Here is an 18,977-nt window from a genome sequence, read left to right as displayed (position 1 = left end):
GGGGGTTTTGTTAAGTTTGGGAACCCCTGCTATAGAATATAAAGTCCCAATTGATATACTGGAGGTGTTAGGACCCACACAGATGGCAGGTTGAGTGCCCCCTGCTGGTCTTACTAACCACATTTCCAGCAGCAACCTAACTTTCCCATGTGGTCTCCCATCCAGGTACTGACCGGGCACAGCCCTGCTTAGCTTCAGTGGGCGGCCATGTGAGAGTTGCAGAGAGCTAGCTGCCGGCTGTCAGCTAGTAACACTGGTGTCAGAAAAACAAAAAATAATGGACTGTCCCAATTCCGATTTTGATGTGTTTTTTTAATGCCAATATTCAACTGAAATAAATGGATTTGCATTAGTTATAGTTCGTGAAATTTAGAGTTGAAGCTATTAGATGAATAAAACCGTTCTTCTATTTTAGTGCTTTTTATTCTCATTATTTTGGTGGTCAACAGGACATTCATTTCATACCTGTCAACCTGTCAACCCTCCTGTTTTTCCGGGGATTCTCCCGTATTTTGCAGTTCTATCCCGCTATCAACATGTAAAGGTGTTTTCCAGTATTTCTCCCGTATTTTCAATGTTTCTCTGAAGGGTGCCAATAAACTTTAAAGAACCGATCCTCCCTATACGCAACCCATACCGCCAAACCACCAGGGGCTGCCCCTTGCTTTTAAATGTGAGTCTGTTCTGTGCTTTTGTTTGGTTTAGGCATGAAAACACATTGAAATATATATAAAAACGGTGGGATTGCCTTATTCCCTTTTATTACAGGTGCCGTCACCCCTTCTATACAATCCTCAAAACAGTTATACAGTGGTGCGTGACTGTCAGCTGATGCACTCCATAGTGATAAATAGACGATGTTTCCGTTTCTGTACACGCGATTTGAAGTGGAGCGAAAGTCTGGGTTTTGGGTGCTTGTTTGAACAGACATATACATATAATAATAATAATAATAATAATAATAATAATAATATCTAAAGGCCTGTGCACACCGAGACGTTTTTTGCTCCCGTTTTCCGTTGACGTTTAACGCCTCGAGACTAAATAAAAGGTGACAATGTGATCGTGCACACCAACGCGCAAAACGGCAGGCACAAAAGCGTCATTTAAAAAAAAAAACGCCTCATGCTGGTTTTTGTTTTTGTTTTTGTTTTGATGCGCCGCGTCAAAACCTTCTCCACCAATCAGATCGGCACTTTTGTTCACGTGCACGGAGCTGCTGAAGTTACAGTAAACAGCACTTGGAGGCGCTCAAGCGCAAAACTGTCAATGTGAGCGCACATTGAAGAAGATGCCCAGAGGCGATGTGAACGTTGCTTATTGCTCTTGTGAACAATAATCATTTCTTCATCGCTAGAGCTGGAGCTGCTGCTTGAACCATCTATGCTTGTTCCAAGTCAACCAGTAACTTTAATAACAAGCGTGTGAACTTCCTCGCCTCCTCTTCTTCTGTGTTATAAGCGGGTGTCAGAAGCTTAAAGTTGTGTAGCGCCATCTAACGTCAAGGAGTTATTTTGCATACTCTTCAGCTCGACGCCAGTGAACAGCGATTGGGTTTGAATACGGAAAAATGTCTCGTAAAACGCTGACGATAAACGCAAACGAAAAATGTCCCGGTGTGTAGGAGCCTTAAGGATGTAGATCTTGGTAGGGTTTTTTTTTCAAACACAACTGATTTTGTCTTAAATGAGCATAAAAAGTTAGGAAAGCAAGCACATGCTTTCATTATAACGTTAGATGTGTGCATATTTAAAGTGACATCTCTGTTATTTAATGTAATCAAACATAAAATCCAAATAAATAAGATTCATTCGTTGCTCTTTATTCAGAATGTGCGAGTTATACAGTGAAGAAAAGATTAATGAGATGTGATAACTTGATTCTATTTCTTTAATATAGCTGATAATATTATAAGCTGAACTGTTTGCTAATTTTTTTCTTGCTAATGTATACTATTTATTTTTTCGTTAGTAAATAATGATATTAAAACATTTTACTGCCCGTTTAACTGTTTATTTACAATGAAACGGCTCCAAATGAGCATATTTAGTAATTTGGGGGATTTTTTAGGGGGGGTCTCCCTTATTATGGTGGGCGTATCCCTTATATTCACATCCCAATGTTGACAGGTATGATCAATGTGTGGATGTCAAATAGACATCAAGGTTTTAACATCAAATCAATTTGCATTTTTAACGTGTTTTTGGCGTTTATTTGATGTCATTTTGTCATCAAGGTGCCCGCTGGGTTGATAATGCATATGCATTAAGACTAGGCATTCACAACATTTAAGCTGGTGTTTGTTTTATCTTCAGTCTATTATTAGGGACATGTGGGAGGATAGGTTGTTAATCACTATAATGACTCACCTAAAACAAATGAAGGTAAACGGTAATTAACTTAAACTGTGCGCACAGTGAGAGAAAATATTTACCATTCTTTTTGCTTTCATGGCCTTCACTGCAGACGCTGGAGTGTGACCTCGTGCCCACTCCAGGAAGCTTTTCATCTGAGAGTTTCTTCAAGCTTTCAACGAGCAACGGCCTGAATGGTTCTCGACCCACACAGACCAGCACACTGGGACACTGCATCAGACTCTGAATACTGTCGATCTAAGGACAGGGGTGAATAAACGAGGCAAAAAAACAAACAATGAGTCAGATACACTCATGCTTACTGTCTATAAACAGCTACTTTCTATAATCCAGTTTCGGTTAAGTTGCTTCAAATAAGTATGTAATTACAAATCTAAATACTTTGTCTGAAAAGTCATTACTCAATAAGCAATCTAATTCCATGAATTTCGGTAACACTTTACAATAAGGTTCATTAGTTAATGCATTTAATAACATGAACTAATCATGAACAACACATGTACAGCATTTATTAATCATAATTGAACATTTACTAATGCATTATTAACATTAAAGTCCATGCTTGTTAACATTAGTTAATGCACCATGAGTTAACATGAACAAACAATGAACTACTGTATTTTCATTGACTAACGTTAACTAACATGAACAAATACAGTAGTGAATGTATTGTTCATTGTTTGTTCATGTTTGTAAATGCATTAATTAACATTAACCTTATTGTAAAGTGTGACCTGAATTTTTTATAAATCTCAATGCATAGTCAGTAAAAACACATTTTTAATGTTAATTCTTTAAATCGCAGTGCATTTTAGCTTAACTTTAAAATGTAATACTTCATATAAATGAAACAATATCTGTCTCAAAATATGCAATGTTATAAAAACTTCTTAATCTTTCCAGTCATTTTGATAATTTTAACCCAATTAAGTTAAAAAATAGGATTATTACGCAAATTATAAACAGAAGTACACTGCTTATCGGAATCGATTTATACAAAACTGTTGAATTTATTTACAGTATTTAAGGCAAGTATTAGTAATTAATTAAATAACCGTAATTGCCTACAAATTAAAAGCAATGCCTTACTTGACTTTTTCAGCAGATAAGAAATTTCGTTACATAACTAGTTACTTTTATTTGATTTATTTATTTATTTTCGATCAAAAATATCATACATAAATAAAAATCATTAACAAAAAATACATTTTAACATAGTCGAAAATAGAGTGGGATGAAGCACAAGCTTATTATTTTGCCACCCCATTACCACATACTTCATTTGTCTATTACTTAAACTTATTTCTTCTTTTACTCATCTCTTTTTTTACATGAGACATACTTTATCCTTTTGGCATCTTTGACATATTATATGTTTAAATCCATTTGTACCTTTACATTTTGTAACACCCCCCCCCCCCCCCCAAAAAAAAAAAAAACAGTACTGCAAATATTCATTAATTAAAGTTTCATCATACCTCATTTAATCCTTTTTCAATCACCTTCATCTTTATATTGCTTTAATAATAAATAATTATTCAACTTTTTACACTGATTATTATGCTGACATTGTTTGAGAGTCTGATCTAGACTGTTCCATAATTTCACACCACAGACAGAAATACACAAACTTTTTAAAGTTGTCCTTGTTTTCAATCTCCTAAAATGTAGTTCTTCTCTCAGGTTATATCCCCCTTGTCTTTCTTCAAAAAAACTTTTGTATGCATTTTTAATGTAATTTATTCCTAGCTTTAAACATAAACTGTGCTGTTTTTAATTTAACCAAATCATTGAACTTGAGTATCTTTAAAAATGAAGGATTTGTATGCTCCAAATCCTTTATAACTTATTAAACACAACACTCCTTACATCAACACCTGACTGAAGTGAATATCCTTATTAATGACTGATTTTTAGCATTATGAAACTCTTTAATGATCAAAACTCTATATGTTGTTAAAGTTATTATATGTAAATATGTATATGACACACACACACAAAAAATGAAATACTGATTTCACATAGTATTTAAGGAACATTCTACCAGAAACGTACATTTTCACTTATAAAAAATGTGACAGGGCTTGACCCTTTGCTTGTCGTCCTCAAAAAAATTATACAAAAACAAGCATAAAATCGTGCAGTTCAATGACAGAAGACATCCTTGATCACTGTCAGCTTCTCCATCAAATGATGTCGCTTTGTGTATTGCACACATTTTTCGTTCAATTTAATGCAAATGAGACTGACAGACGGGGACAATTGTAAATGTATTTGTAGTATTTATTTGTTGAGTTTGTTTATAATTTCATGTTCTTGATCAATTGATGTGAATGATAACAACCTAAACTTGCTGTTTCTGAAGTATTTTTTCCTAAATAATAGTTTGCAGCATTACAAAACTACTCAGGCTGTATATTGTAGGTTCAATTGGACTGAGGACAAGGACAAGGGCAGGGTTTGTACATTTGTAGTGTTATTTTCAATAAAAACGAAAACCTGAGAACCAAATTAAAAACATTCTTTTACATAACAACTCTCAGAAATCTGCTTTAAAAAAAAAAACAGTCAGCACAGGAGCGTGCTATCTCAAAAATAAGCGAATTTTACATCGTTTTTCTCTAGATGACATGTATAATCTATTTATAAATAATATTGTTTTGTTTGTGTCTAAACATTGCGACCATCCACACTAAATATTCTTTGTTTTTTTTGCTATCGTACAATGATTTTTTTTCTCAAATTATCATTAAACGTGGAGCTAACAGATTACTAGATAAAATAAGAACTTAATCAGTTGCCATCAGCCGAGTCCTTGCCAGAAGCGGCCAGGACTCTATAGACAGACTCGGGCCGGATATGGTTGATATGGCCAGTGCTTTACAGCCGCATCACAACCGCATGCGCGCGAGCGAGCTGCGGGCCGCACTCAGCCTGGATAACACTCGCCGATGCCGAGTCGGAGCCGGATGCGCCGGAGGGCAGCCGAGCTCGGGCCGATTACTGTCTGCTATCTGGTCAACCATCAGTGCATTTAAGACACTTTTTTGAAATGAAATACTTTTTATTCAATGTATTTATTTCAGGGAGAGTTAATGTACGTTTCTGGTAGAATGCCCCTTAAAGAAAAAGCCTGAGCCAGCCAATAATTAATAATATGTGTCACCGGATGTCAAGGGAGCGAAGACAAGAGGTTGGATCCAAATGCATTTTTTAATGAAAAAGATTATTCGTTAGGGATGGCTGACGTGAAACTGACTTTCCGACACAGTGTCGAGATCCTGAAGCGCAAGTGTTTCGAAACACTGCACCGAAGCATGATCCGAAATACCCAGGTCACGTGACTGAAGTGTTTCGAAACACTTGGTCACGTGACTAAATCGATTCAAAGCATTGATCATTTCAGAGGCGTTTCAAGATCCGGAGAATCTGCATTTGACTGGCATGATCATCTTCTTGACTTTGATTCGTATGGCCTGGTGGACCGTGCGTGTACTCATTGATACTGAGCTTAAAATTTATTTTGGGTTCGAATCCCGACTAGTCCAAATACTTCAAAATCATGATTTTATGAATTTTAATCATGTTACTGTTTTATGGTGTAGCCTAGATAGGATAAAGCTGCAGATATGCCATCAATTTAGCATCCTTTTTGTAACACCGTAAAACAATAATTCATATTTTTACAGTACTGTGATGGGTTTAGCTTTTGGATAGACGTTAATAAAATACAATGGGAAATTTAATTAATAATATAAACAATTATTGTTAACTTCTGGCCACAAATGTATCTGATCTAGCAACAACTCTGTTTTATGAATAAAACAATACAAATTTATTTACAAAGTGTTTATTCGTATGTCAGAGCAATGTTGAAACAAAACGATACAATACCAAAGCATTACCAACTGGTATTAAAGCATTTCAAAATAACTGTGTCAGTCTGGATTCGAACCCATTGTCACAGCATGGTGATCACGAACTTTAACCGCTCGACTAAACCATTTGCTGAATCAAAGCTACAAAGTGGGGTTTCATACCTCAATTTGCTCAACTGTTCTTTGCAGAAGCTGTTTCAGTGAAATACAAAAAAATGACCACTAGGTGTCACCGTGGAGTGGTGTTTTGAAACGTTTCGAAGCTTCCACACGTTTGCTTCGATAGTTTCAGTGTTTCACGAAGCCTCGCTTTGCCCAACACTATTATTCGTGCAGGCAAAATCAAATGAGGTCAAAAAACAAGAACTCAGGTATCATGAAGGGCATCGAAAAATGCAAAAACAAAGCGATGATCAAAGTACAAAACGTTACGAAACAATCATCAAAACATAACTAGAAAAACTAAACAGGACGACACTCACAGAAACCATACAGGTACTGACAAACAAAGATTCCGCCTTGACTGGTGTGTGCAATGTGTATAAATAGTCCAAACAATTGATGATGACGATATTCAGCTGTGTGTGATTAATGGTGACTGGTTTGTGCAAAGGCATGCTGGGATATGTAGTTCATGAATGACGTGTAGTATGCCAGCGATCTTTAAGGAACAGATTGCTGGTTATGTGACAAATATGTTATAGACCTTATTCCTGGCTGCTGCATGGAGGGCGCCATATCGGCCAGCGCCTTCCGGTAGAATGTTTAGAACTTCCGTTTACAGTATTAACAATAGGTAATTTGTGCTCTGAAAATGGGTTTCAATAGCGTTTTGAGTGGATTACGAAGTGTTTTGGTGAAACACAACTTTAAAAGGAGTGTGTTAAAGCTGTTATAATCTCAAATGTGGTTCAAGCGCGAGAGAAAAACGTTCTCTTAGTTCTTGTGTCTGGCAACAGAAATACAGTGTGTGTGTATGTGTTTCCCTGGCCTGTCAGCTGTTAGCTCAGAGGCTCTTCAACATACACACACACACACACACACACACACACACACACACACACACACACACACACACACACACACACACAATACTTCACTGCATCATAGAGCAAACCAGAGTACTGGCATGAAACTTAAGAGGTATGTAAGTCATGCAATTTACAAAAATGACCAAAAAAAAAAAGTCACTGATCCTCTGCTGGCTGATTTGCTGTTGGTTCTAATCGTGAGCCGTTAATGTTTCATTTCGTGTGTAAAATTTACGACAATGTGTGTTTTTCTGTCATTTCAAAACGTCACTTTATTTTTACTTTGTCACAGTTTTTAAATCAGTGTGTCAGTACAGGCAATGTGTGTGTGTCAAACATTTTGGTGATTTGCATTTGTTTAGGTTGGTTTTATATTTGAAAGAAAGAGAAAATGTTGACTTAAGCGATGACGAGGCTTCATTTAAACTGCAGAAGATTCCGTCCGACAACGAGGGGAAAATGCCTCACAGCAGCTGTTTTTCATCCTATTAAATCACATTTTTTAAAAAAAAACCAGTCTAGGAGGTGGTGCCGATCAACAACAGTATTAGTTCAAAGATGATTAAAGCATGTAAAATGAATTAAAACTATAAATTTAAAGCTGTCAAAATGTGACTGTTTATACGCATCAGCTGCCGACCAGAAGTTCTTAGCATTCTCCTTGCGCATAAACGCAAAGCATAATGGGTAATTTTGCTTTCCAAGAGAAAGGTCTATATATATATACAGTTAAAGTCAGAATTATTAGCCCCCCTTTGTTAACCTAGTTTCGCCTTTAAATGTCACTTTAAGCTGTATAGAAGTGTCCTGAAAAATATCTAGTCAAATATTATTTACTGTCATCATGACAAAGAGAAAATAAATCAGTTATTAGAGATGAGTTATTAAAACTATGATATTTAGAAATGTGTTGATAAATCTTCCCTCTTCTGATTTCAACTGTACACACACACACATACACACACACACACACACACACACACACACACACACACACACACACACACACACACAGCCACACACACACACACAAAATAAAAAGCATCTCAAAATACACACACAACATAAAGGGAATCTCAAAACACACACACACAGACACGCCAAACGCACGCACGCGCACACACACACACACACACACACACACACACACACACACAGAACATGACAAAACACACACGCGCACGCACACACACACACACACACACACAGACACACGACATGAAGAGCATCTCAAAACACACACACACACACACACACACGAAATAAAGAGCATCTCAAAATATGCAAAATTTACAACATAAAGGGAATCTCAAAACACACACACAGACAGACACACACACACACACACACACACACGACATGAAGAGCATCTCAAAACACACACACACGCACGCACACACACACATAAAATAGAGCATCTCAAAATACACACACAACATAAAGGGAATCTCAAAACACACACACAGACAGACACACACACACACACACACACGACATGAAGAGCATCTCAAAACACACACACACACGCACGCACACACACACATAAAATAGAGCATCTCAAAATACACACACAACATAAAGGGAATCTCAAAACACACACACAGACAGACACACACACACACACACACACAGACACATGACATGAAGAGCATCTCAAAACACACACACGCACGCACACACACACACATAAAATAGAGCATCTCAAAATACACACACAACATAAAGGGAATCTCAAAACACACACACAGATACACACACACACACACACACGACATAAAGAGCATCTCAAAACACACACACACACACACACGCACGCACGCACGCACACACACACACACACGACATGACAAAACACAAACACACACACACACACAGCCACACACATCTTAGCGCTTCACTTTTTTCCACATTTCTTTATGGTACAGCTTTATTTCAAAATGGAATACATTTATTTTTTTCCTCAAATTCTACACACAATAAACCCATAATGACAATGTGAAAAATGAATTTTTGAAATTGCTGCAAATTTATTAAAAATAACCTGTACATCAGTATTCTCAACCACAAGCTTGGCACACCTGTCTTTGGAAATGTTTGCCCATTCCCCTTTGCAGTACCTCTCAAGCTCTATCGTGTTTGATGGGAAGCGACGGTGTACAGACATTTTCAGATCTCTCCAGAGATGTTCAATAGGATTCAGATCTGGGCTCTGGCTGGGCCACTCAAGGACATTCACCGAGTTGTTGTGAAGCCACTCCACTCCATCTGTAACCTTCCCCAGCCTTGTGACTCGAGACAATCCTGTCTCGGAGGTCTACAGACAATTCCTTTGTCTTCATGCTTGGTTTGTGCTTTGACATGCACTGTCAACCCTGGGACCTTCTATAGACAGGTGTATGCCTCTTCAAATCATGTCCAATCAACTGAATTGACCACAGGTGAACTCAATGAAGCTGCTGAAACATCTCAAGATTGATCAGTGGAAACAGAATGTACCTGAGCTCAGTTTAGAGCTTCTCGGCAAAGGCTGTCAATACTGATGTACGTGTGGTTTTTCAGTTTTATTTATTTTTAATAAATTTGCAACAATTTCAAAAACTGTGTTGTCACATTGTTATTATGGGGTATTGTGTGTAGAGTTTTAAGGAAATAAATGAATTTAATTAATCTTGGAATAAGGCTGTAACATAAAAAAAGTGGAAAAAGTGAAGCGCTATCAATACTTCCCACATGCACGGTACGTAATTGCTCCTTTTGTACTTTACAGCAGAAAACGCATCATATGCGTGAGGAACAACATGAGGATTAGGTAAATGTTTTTAGGTGAACTATACATAGACTAAAAGCTAGCTAATTTTATTCCCCAAAGCTTGCAGTTCTGTCCCGACTTGACACCTTCATCCTAAAATACTTGACCCAGCTAATGAGGTATGTGTTTCAGGAAGGATGAGGGAGTGAGGACACAAATGCAACATAAGATGGTATTTATTAATAAAAATAAAACAAAAACCACCCCGAGGGGGAAAAACATAACTATAAAACAAACACTCAAACAAACTTGGATGGGCTGGCAGGACAAACAGGACTGGATAGCACAGGACATGGAAATAACGACGACGAACTGGCACAGGACTGAAAACATGAGGGGATTATAAAGCAAAAGTAAATTGACACACAGGTGAACATGACAAACTGATAATGAGTTAACAAGGAGGGTGGGACTAGACAATAGATAGGAGAGCGCATGACACAGAGAGACAACACAAGCCATGCGCTCACATAAAACAGGACCAGAACATGCAGCCAATGAGAGAACTCATTAACCGCATGTTCATGACAAGACGAGCACAACACTAAAGCACACGACAAAAGCACGTGACCACAATGTAAACGCCGAGCCACGTGCTTCAACAAGAGACGCAAGACACGAGTACACGATAGATAATCACCTTACAGTGCGCTCACACATAAGCAACGCATGCTTCATCTCAGCGCCAACCAAAACTGAAACCAACTAGACGGAGGCGCCGAGAATAAAGCAGCGCGATGCTGACAGAACAATGACTGTAAAAAATATGGACGACGCGACAGCCCTTTTTCCCATTGAACGCCTTGAGGGCAAAACGCCTGCTTGACGTGCACAAACTGTCGCAAAAGACTGCTGAAATTGGAGCCTTGTCATGCGCAGAAGGACTGTCTGATGGAGCCAGAGGAGGAGCCGCGAGCTTTCAACCAAACGCTTTATGTAAAATCAACCACGCCCCCCGAACTTCTCAGCATGCGTTTGCTGTCATATCAACACAAATGGATGTAATAACGTTAACAAATATGAGGGTTTTATATATTCAATCGCGCCAGCTCCGGACCGCAGCGCATAACCTACTCGCGGCGTCGCGGGCTGATTCCGGCTCGCATGCGGCAGCGCCGGCTCGCTCGGCCGCTGCATCTGGCTCGATTGACTCGGGCTGGAATCGGGCAGTGAGTCCAGGCATCCGGAGTAGGTCCAGCAGAGGTAACATTAGTCAGTCTGAGCTCTAAGAGATAAGTCTCCGGCAGGCGAGAATCTAGCCGGAACTGTGTTTTGCTATCTGGGTGGTTAGGCGTGTATCAGCAAACTAATAAAGCCCGAAAAAAGCCCTGAACTTAGCGAATAAACAGTGTTCCACCAGATCATGTATGTCAGAAACTGTAGTTTACTGCTGAACTCATTTTATCATGGTAAAATAACACAGAAATCGAATAATAACACTTCAGTCTTCTGCCGAAGCTCAGACGCCGCGCTTTGAGAAACTGTCAATCACAGCTGTCAATCACGATGACACGCCCAGCATTAAATTACTGCTAAAAACAAACTGTTTACAAAAATGAAGATCTGCACCTATTTCAGCACAATAACCAGTGCCTTAATCGACCAGAACCATCTTTCGGGACATTTTATTGCAAGTGTAATAATTTTTTTTATTTGGGCTCAAGTCTCCTTCATTAACACGGAGGAGGCGGGCTTTATGACTTGTACTGCAGCCAGCCTCCAGGGGGCGATCTAACGACCGAGACCTTCACTCAAACGCAGGCTTGCGGCACACTTGTGACAGAACAAACACTAGTACGAGAGCGCGCGCATCTGAGGGACGCAGAGCGTACACCCTGCGTACACCCACGACGGCGCGCGCACTCACAGAGACAGAAACAGGAACAGACATGGGTAGTGTCAGAGCTGTGCCACCAAAACAAGAATTTACAAGACCAGAGTGGCAGAACCCTGACACTATGAGCACACAGACTTATATTTTTAAGTCCAAGTGCTTCCGGTCATCTGTTGAGCATTACAAACTCTTTGATTTCTTATTGAAATCAGGGATCTTCACTGCCTGATTGATATACAGTATAGAGTGGGTCTCAGATCGGACAGGATGCACTCCATTAAATTACTTTTCCCCCATTGTAAGAGGCTAAATTCATATGCAAATGCATTTGTTTACATGAAAAACATGTCTTTCATCAAAGAAAGTCCATACTGACTACAAAGGCAGATACTAGCCCCTTTCACACAGTGATACCGGTAAATATCCGGAAAATTTCCGGAACGACTTTACCGGTATATTCAAAAAAGCGCTGTTCACACAGGCGAGGACGTTACGGAAATTTTCCGGAAAAGAGCATTCACACATCCATTCCAAAATACCGGTAAATTCTGCCATCATTCACCACAAATGAGCTTTAAACGGCTGCGCTTGTATTTGTAAACATTTGACTAAATTACAAACTGTGGATGATCAATATTGTGAACAACTTTCGCAGGATCACTTTCGCATGTCGAGATGTTCATAATATGTGTGTGTGCAGACGCTCACAGGCTGTTTCACAGGCACACGCAAAGCTTGAAGGTAAACAAACAACGGCTTATCATAAGCATCTCATCGATGATTATTTACACAGTTGGCATTAAGAAGAACATATAAACGTGATCTGACTAACTTCTAGCAGCTAAATGTGTCTGGAAAAATATTCAAAGGCTTTTATTCTCATAAACCGCGCGGACGTGAATGTGTCTGACTGTTGTGATTGGCTAAAGCAGACGTCTCACGTCAGCACGTTCTAGACGTGCACGCGCTTATTACGGCAATCTTCCTTCTGCATTCACACAGCGCAGCATTCCGGCAAATTACCGGTAATGTTACAACTTCTCTTTCCGGAAAATAGCCAGAACGAATTTACCGGTATTTTCAAAAAGGACCTGTTCACACATACAACCAGGGGCCTGTTTCAGTAAGGAGGTTCAAACAACTCGGAGTTTAAACTTGAACTCTGAGTTGATTTACCGAGAGATTAAAAACTCAGAGTTTTCGGTTTCAGAATAGCTGATCTGAGCTGGGTCAATCAACTTTGAGTAGACCAACTCAGAGTTAAGCGCGCACCGTGACTATAAAAAGGCATTATCAATGGAGCGCAGATATTACGAGTGACTATGGCAACATCTTAAAAAAGAGAGCATTTCTGCATTTCTTTCTCCAGCTGAACTTGATGTGCTCATGCAAAGTTATAGCAAATATGAGTGTATATATTTAAAATGAAGCAACCATCAGTGAAGAAGAGACAGCGTGGGAAAACAGCTGCCCAAGTTAATGCGTAATTTTTAATTTTAAGTATTTAAACATTTTAAGTATAATAAAATAAGTAAAGTAATGTGTGACGTTTATACTTTTTTTCTAAACTTTTATACACTTTTATCAGTTTTAATAGATTTAACAGTGCACTTGTTATGTGTCTGCCTTTTTATTGATCAAGTGATAGAGGTTGATATAACATTAAGAAGGTAAGCAGTAATAAAATAATTTAGACAGAATAATAATCCCAATCTAGTAACAGTGCATGTCGAAGGTTAAGCTAATTATTTATGAAAAAAGGACAACCCTCGTACGTGACTTTGTTCTGTATGTGACAAAAATGTAGGCAATAGCTGTGTTTCCATCAAAATATAGGCTATTACATAAATTTGTGCAAAACTGGAATAACGCCTAAAAATAAAGCAGCGTTTTTATCCAAAGAGTCGAAGAGAACACAATCGTCACTTCCTGATTAACTTGCGCCAAATATCAACAGTAAAAACAGAATTACTGCGGTAGAAGAAGCTGCATCAATGATTTTTTATTTAATTAATGTACTTGCGCCTCAGAAGACAATTGACACACAATGAACACGTGGGGGCGTTTGAAGCCAGACGCAGAGATCTTGACACGCTCCAGACGCTCGGAGGTAATTAATAATATACACTAATACTGAAACAGTTAAGGCATTTTAGAATGACTAAAACAGCATTAAAGATGTTCTGCAGTGTGCTCAGTCAGCTGGTTTGTCCTTTCACACACATTTTCATCATCATATCTAACAAACCATTTTTTAATACTGTAATTTGTTAAGTGCACTTCGTGGTTTATGTGCATCTTATCAAATAAAAGTTTAACCTACTCAGTTATGCACATGTTATATTATGCGTATTTTCAAAAGTTCTGTGAATCATGACGTTTCCATCAATCGTTTTTATGCACATCTCCAAAATGAGCTCTAAAATAGGTGTGTGGAGGCGTAAGACTAATGCGAGAAATACGCTTCATCTTTAAAAAGGGGAGGAGACTGACAGAAACTCAGAGTTTAGAGAATAAAACCTGCTCCGGACCAGGTTAGATTCACAGAGTAAGTTACCACAGTAACTGACTCTGAGTTAAAGTTACCTCTCTTTCAGAAACAGGCTTGACTTACCCTGCTTTCTCGAGTTTAACAAACCTGCCATTTTGAAACGGAAAACCCAGAGTTTCTCTCATTTCAGGGTTAAACTACTCTGAGTTTTAACTTAACCTGCTTTCTGAAACAGGCCCCAGGTCTGTATGTGTGAAAGGGGCTATTGATAGGATCAGAGCCTGGTGTGTGGACTTTGGGGGTTTTATGATGTGTTCACATGTTGATTGGTCAGTTTGAATGTCTCAGCATTTGGGGTGTAGTCACATGGTCAAGAAAGATACAAAATAGGTGTAAAACTCTGCTCCGTCTCTTTTCCTGGCCCTCTCTTCTGCTCTGCTCTGCACCTCTCCTCCTCTGGAGTCTATCTTCTCTGCCTCTTTGAGGCCTCTTTGTCTCCCTCCGTTTGCCTCTCCTTCTACCTCTGGTAACTTTAATTTTGTCATTTCATGTTTTATCATTTTAAACAGTTATTTGTAATTAATTCAGTTGTAACTATAGCGAGTTATTGTCATTAAATTATCTCATTTTCAAGTATTTGTGAATTACTTTTGATTTAACATCAACATTTATTTGTTCCTGTTACATGCCTGGGGGTGGTGCTCTGTTGTTCCCTCCTCCCCTTTCTGTTTCTATTTGCTGTCTCCTGTACTTCTAAAATCTAGGTGTTCCAATTGGGTGAGTTCTCCCGAGTGGACCAATCAGAAGAGGATGGGTGTTATTTAAACGCTCCAGTGATGACTCAGCTGAGATGAGAGGGGGATCCATGTTGCTGCTGTGTTTGTTTGTGTAACTTTTGGTGCCTATCTTGTGCTCTGGTTCGCTTTAAAGAGAGTTTGTGATTTAAAAGTACCTAGAGGGAAGTGGAATGGAAGTATGTCACGTGACTTACATTTTACACACACGTAGCAGATTTTTTTTGTTATTCCATTAGGTTAGAAGCGGATGCTACCATATGTATATTTGTTCCCGTCAGTGCAGTTGAGTAAGGGGCGTGTGACGCTGAAGATGTTTTTTATTATTGTCTACATATTTCTCTTTAGTTATTTAGAGGTAGGGGAGGGATTAGTTAGAGGGTGTTTAATTTGTTATTTTCTTTGATTTGGCACCGCTTATTCTTCTTCCCTCCATCAGGTATGTTTGTTTACTTTTTGCATTTATTATACATATTTGTAAATGTACTTTGGGTTATTTAAATATTATTTTCTTTATCTTTATTGTAAAACCTAACCACTTTTTTGCCACGTTGTTGTCTGTGTTGATTCATAGCAGTTAACATCTCAGGGGAATTCTTAAAATATTGGGTAGTCATAATTATGTTAAGCCCTTTTTCATCCTCCGAGCCACACGGGGCGTAACAGTTCCATATTGCAATACAATCACATAAAAGCAACGCTCTCCCACATTAATAGCTATTAATCTTGCCCTTGTTTCCATTTTTGGTGTAAGATTGCAAAAGAATGGTTTGACTAGAAATGTACAGTTTTTTTACCATCATGCTGATTACTTTTTAGTCATTCGGCAAAACCACAGTTCGAACCGCTGTGGTTTAAACCCGTTCTTACACCGTCATGTCTTTTTTACTCCAGTATTCTCAATGATGTTTTTGTGCTAGCCTGCAGCTACTGATGGCACTTACGTTTACAAGGTCTCAAATCTCGTTTTAAACTTGAACAACTAAATGAATAATGAAGTCTATTTAACTGATTGTATTTTAATTACATTACAACAATGATGCTGTAAAAGAAACCTTATCAAATTCACCAGAAGTCTATTGTTGGCTTAAAAACACTAGCTGTGTGTTAAAGATTGGCTGAAGAAATAAAGTCCTGACCTTGCGCCCCTCCAGGGTGTACAGTCTCTTGACGTGACACTGCATGAGCTCTGAAATCTCCTCCGTGAAGACTCGAAGACTGCGAGCGGTTCGTCGACTCAGAATAATAGATCGGCGAACAGCGGGGTCACTGTTTTTCACGAGAATAATCCTTTTGGGGTGCCGATGATGGTGGTGTTGGTGTCCTGATGGGGGTTCATCAGGTCGGGACGGCTTTCGGCGGGTGTTATTTGGGTGGCTATGGTGGTGCCAGACCGCCTGCCTTTTTCCTACTTCTTCCATGTTGATTGGTTTTACATATCGGCGGTCGGAGCAGAGATAACACCCTCCATCCTCGAACTGCTCTAAATGTTTAATGCTGTGGGTTCCCCTGGGCGTTGTGATGGTACGTACACCGAAAGGCAGGGGAACCTTTTGAGAAAGGTCATCCAGTAAGGCATCAAAGCATTTGAAGGTGCGTTTATGGACGGCCATCTTGACGCCTTTGAACTGGGAGTCGCCGCTCTTGTAGAAAGTAATTCTCTTGACTGGACTCGATGCAGTCACGATGGAGCCGAAAGATGATGTTGGAGGATGAGGAAACTGATAGGGTTCATTGTGGAAATGGGGATCAGCGTCGAAAAAGCCTTGAGCCGTCCTCTGCATCTCTCATCCACATCAGATCACACTGCAAAAAAAAAAAAAAAGAGTTTGGGACATGAATAGTTATAATAGTTGCAACCGGTATTGACTATTGACACACACTCAACAAAAAAATAAAAAATACGTTGGCTGTTTTTTTAACCTGCACTGTAAAAAAAATTCTGGTTGCCTTAAATCTTTTAGCTGATACAAATTAACCTTTTGAGTCCATTGAACTTATATTATGTTAAACTGACTTAAAACAGCGTGTGTAACCTATAAAATTAAGTTACAACATGATAAACTTAGTTTAATACAATACAATGACCAGAAAACATATGCTGTCAGGACTTTCCGTCATTTAATTTTTTACAGTGTACTTATTCAAATGAGTTGAAACAACAGAATTCTGCGGCAACTCAATTGTTTTATGTTCGATCCACTGAAATTGTCAAAACAAATAAGTTAACTAACTTCCTTCATGATTTCTCAACACAAATGAACTGTGTGTGTTACACCTGGCTCAGGGATGTAACATAATGAGGGAGACGACAAGGTGAAGTATAATCAAGAAGATTTATTTATTTAAAATATTCAGAGATGATTCCTTGGATTTACTAATTTTTTTACGTTCAGTGGTTGTAAACAATTTATTTGTGTTGAATTTAAACAAACAAATTAAGTTGAACATTATTAAACTTCATTTGTTTAAATTCAACACAAATAAATTGCAACAGTTTTGCATGCAACACTTTTTTCAGTGTATTTTGTATTGCTGAACTTTGCCTTTAGAGACTTTTATCATTTCTAAATCTCTGATTTAGTGATTTATTTATTTTTTTCAAGGATCTCACTTCGTCCTATTCATCAGCATTTAAGTATGGATAGCATAGGATTTAGCTTTGGGAGAATTAAGTAAGAAATATTGATCTTATATTGTGGAATATTTTGATTATAATCTGTGGTTTTTCATTATTTGAATCTGTATTTAATCACATTTCTCTCTTAATTCATATTTTGTGACTGTAATTGGAAAAATACTGAAAGTCTTTGTTAATTTTAAAGTGAGATTTTAAAGCCAGATGCTAATGGTCTAATTCAATTCAATGATTTATGCTTCAGACCTGTAGATTGGCTGAATGGATTTTAAAAATGGTTAAATTTGAGGATTTTTAATATGAGCCGATTTGTAAAATTAGCCTATTCAAGCAGTTACAGAGATATACAATTGAAGTCAGAATAATTAGCCCCCCTGAATTATTAGACCGCTTGTTTATTTTTTCCCCCAATTTCTGTTTAACGGAGAGATTTTTTCAACACATTTCTAAACATAATAGTTTTAATAACTCATCTCTAATACCTGATTTATTTTATCTTTGTCATGATGACAGCAAATATTATTTGACTAGATATTTTTCAAGACACTTCTATACAGCTTAAAGTGACATTTAAAAGCTTAACTAGGTTAATTAGGTTAACTAGGCAGGTTAGGGTAATTAGACACGTTATTACCCTAATATATATAATACAATACAAGTATTATATTATAATACAAGTAAATAATTTTGCCCTTAAAATGGTGTTTAAAAAAGTTAAAAACTGCTTTTATTCTAGCCAAAATAAAACAAATAAGACTTTCTCCAGAAGAAAAAATATTATCAGACATACTGTGAAAATGTCCTTGCTCTGTTAAACATCATTTGGGAAATGTTTTTTAAAATAATAGTCAAAGGGGGGCTAATAATTCTGACTTCAACTGTATAAACCAATATGAATTGTATTTAATTATTTATACAATGAAGACTCTACACTGTAAAACCCAAAAAGTTAAGGTAACTCAAACCATTTGACAAAACCGATTGCAACAAACCATTTAAGCTCAAAAAGTAATCCTAATGAGTACTGTGAACTTAATCCATTTGAGTAAATGAAGCAATTTGAGCACAGTAAAGCCTGATAAACGAAGAGAACTCAAACCAGCTGAGTACAACAGTATAACAGAAAG

At 38.0% G+C, this 18,977-nt stretch overlaps 1 protein-coding gene and 1 long non-coding RNA gene across 4 annotated transcripts in view; one reads left to right on the top strand and one right to left on the bottom strand.

Annotated features, from left to right (window-relative positions):
• The window catches only part of LOC141378508 (uncharacterized), an 842,893-nt gene that overhangs the window by 173,802 nt on the left and 650,114 nt on the right, over positions 1 to 18,977 (top strand). The window lies entirely within an intron of this gene.
• Positions 1 to 18,977, bottom strand: part of rp1l1a (rp1 like 1a) — a 56,537-nt gene that overhangs the window by 7,698 nt on the left and 29,862 nt on the right. For all 3 annotated transcript variants that reach the window (XM_087289689.1, XM_087289690.1, XM_087289688.1), the window contains exons 2-3: positions 16,352 to 17,018; positions 2,435 to 2,612 (exon numbers count right to left, since the gene is read on the bottom strand). In XM_087289689.1, coding sequence (XP_087145815.1) covers positions 2,435 to 2,612; positions 16,352 to 16,996 — 823 coding nt within the window. In that variant the 5' untranslated portion in view covers positions 16,997 to 17,018. The remainder of the gene's footprint in view (positions 1 to 2,434; positions 2,613 to 16,351; positions 17,019 to 18,977) is intronic.

This window comes from Danio rerio, chromosome 17 (genome assembly GCF_052040795.2).
Source record: "Danio rerio strain M-AB ecotype USA chromosome 17, GRCz13ab, whole genome shotgun sequence".
NCBI classification, from domain to species: Eukaryota; Metazoa; Chordata; class Actinopteri; order Cypriniformes; family Danionidae; genus Danio; species Danio rerio.
Note: the sequence above shows the minus strand (reverse complement) of the source record. Positions and strands in the feature narration are given on the sequence as shown.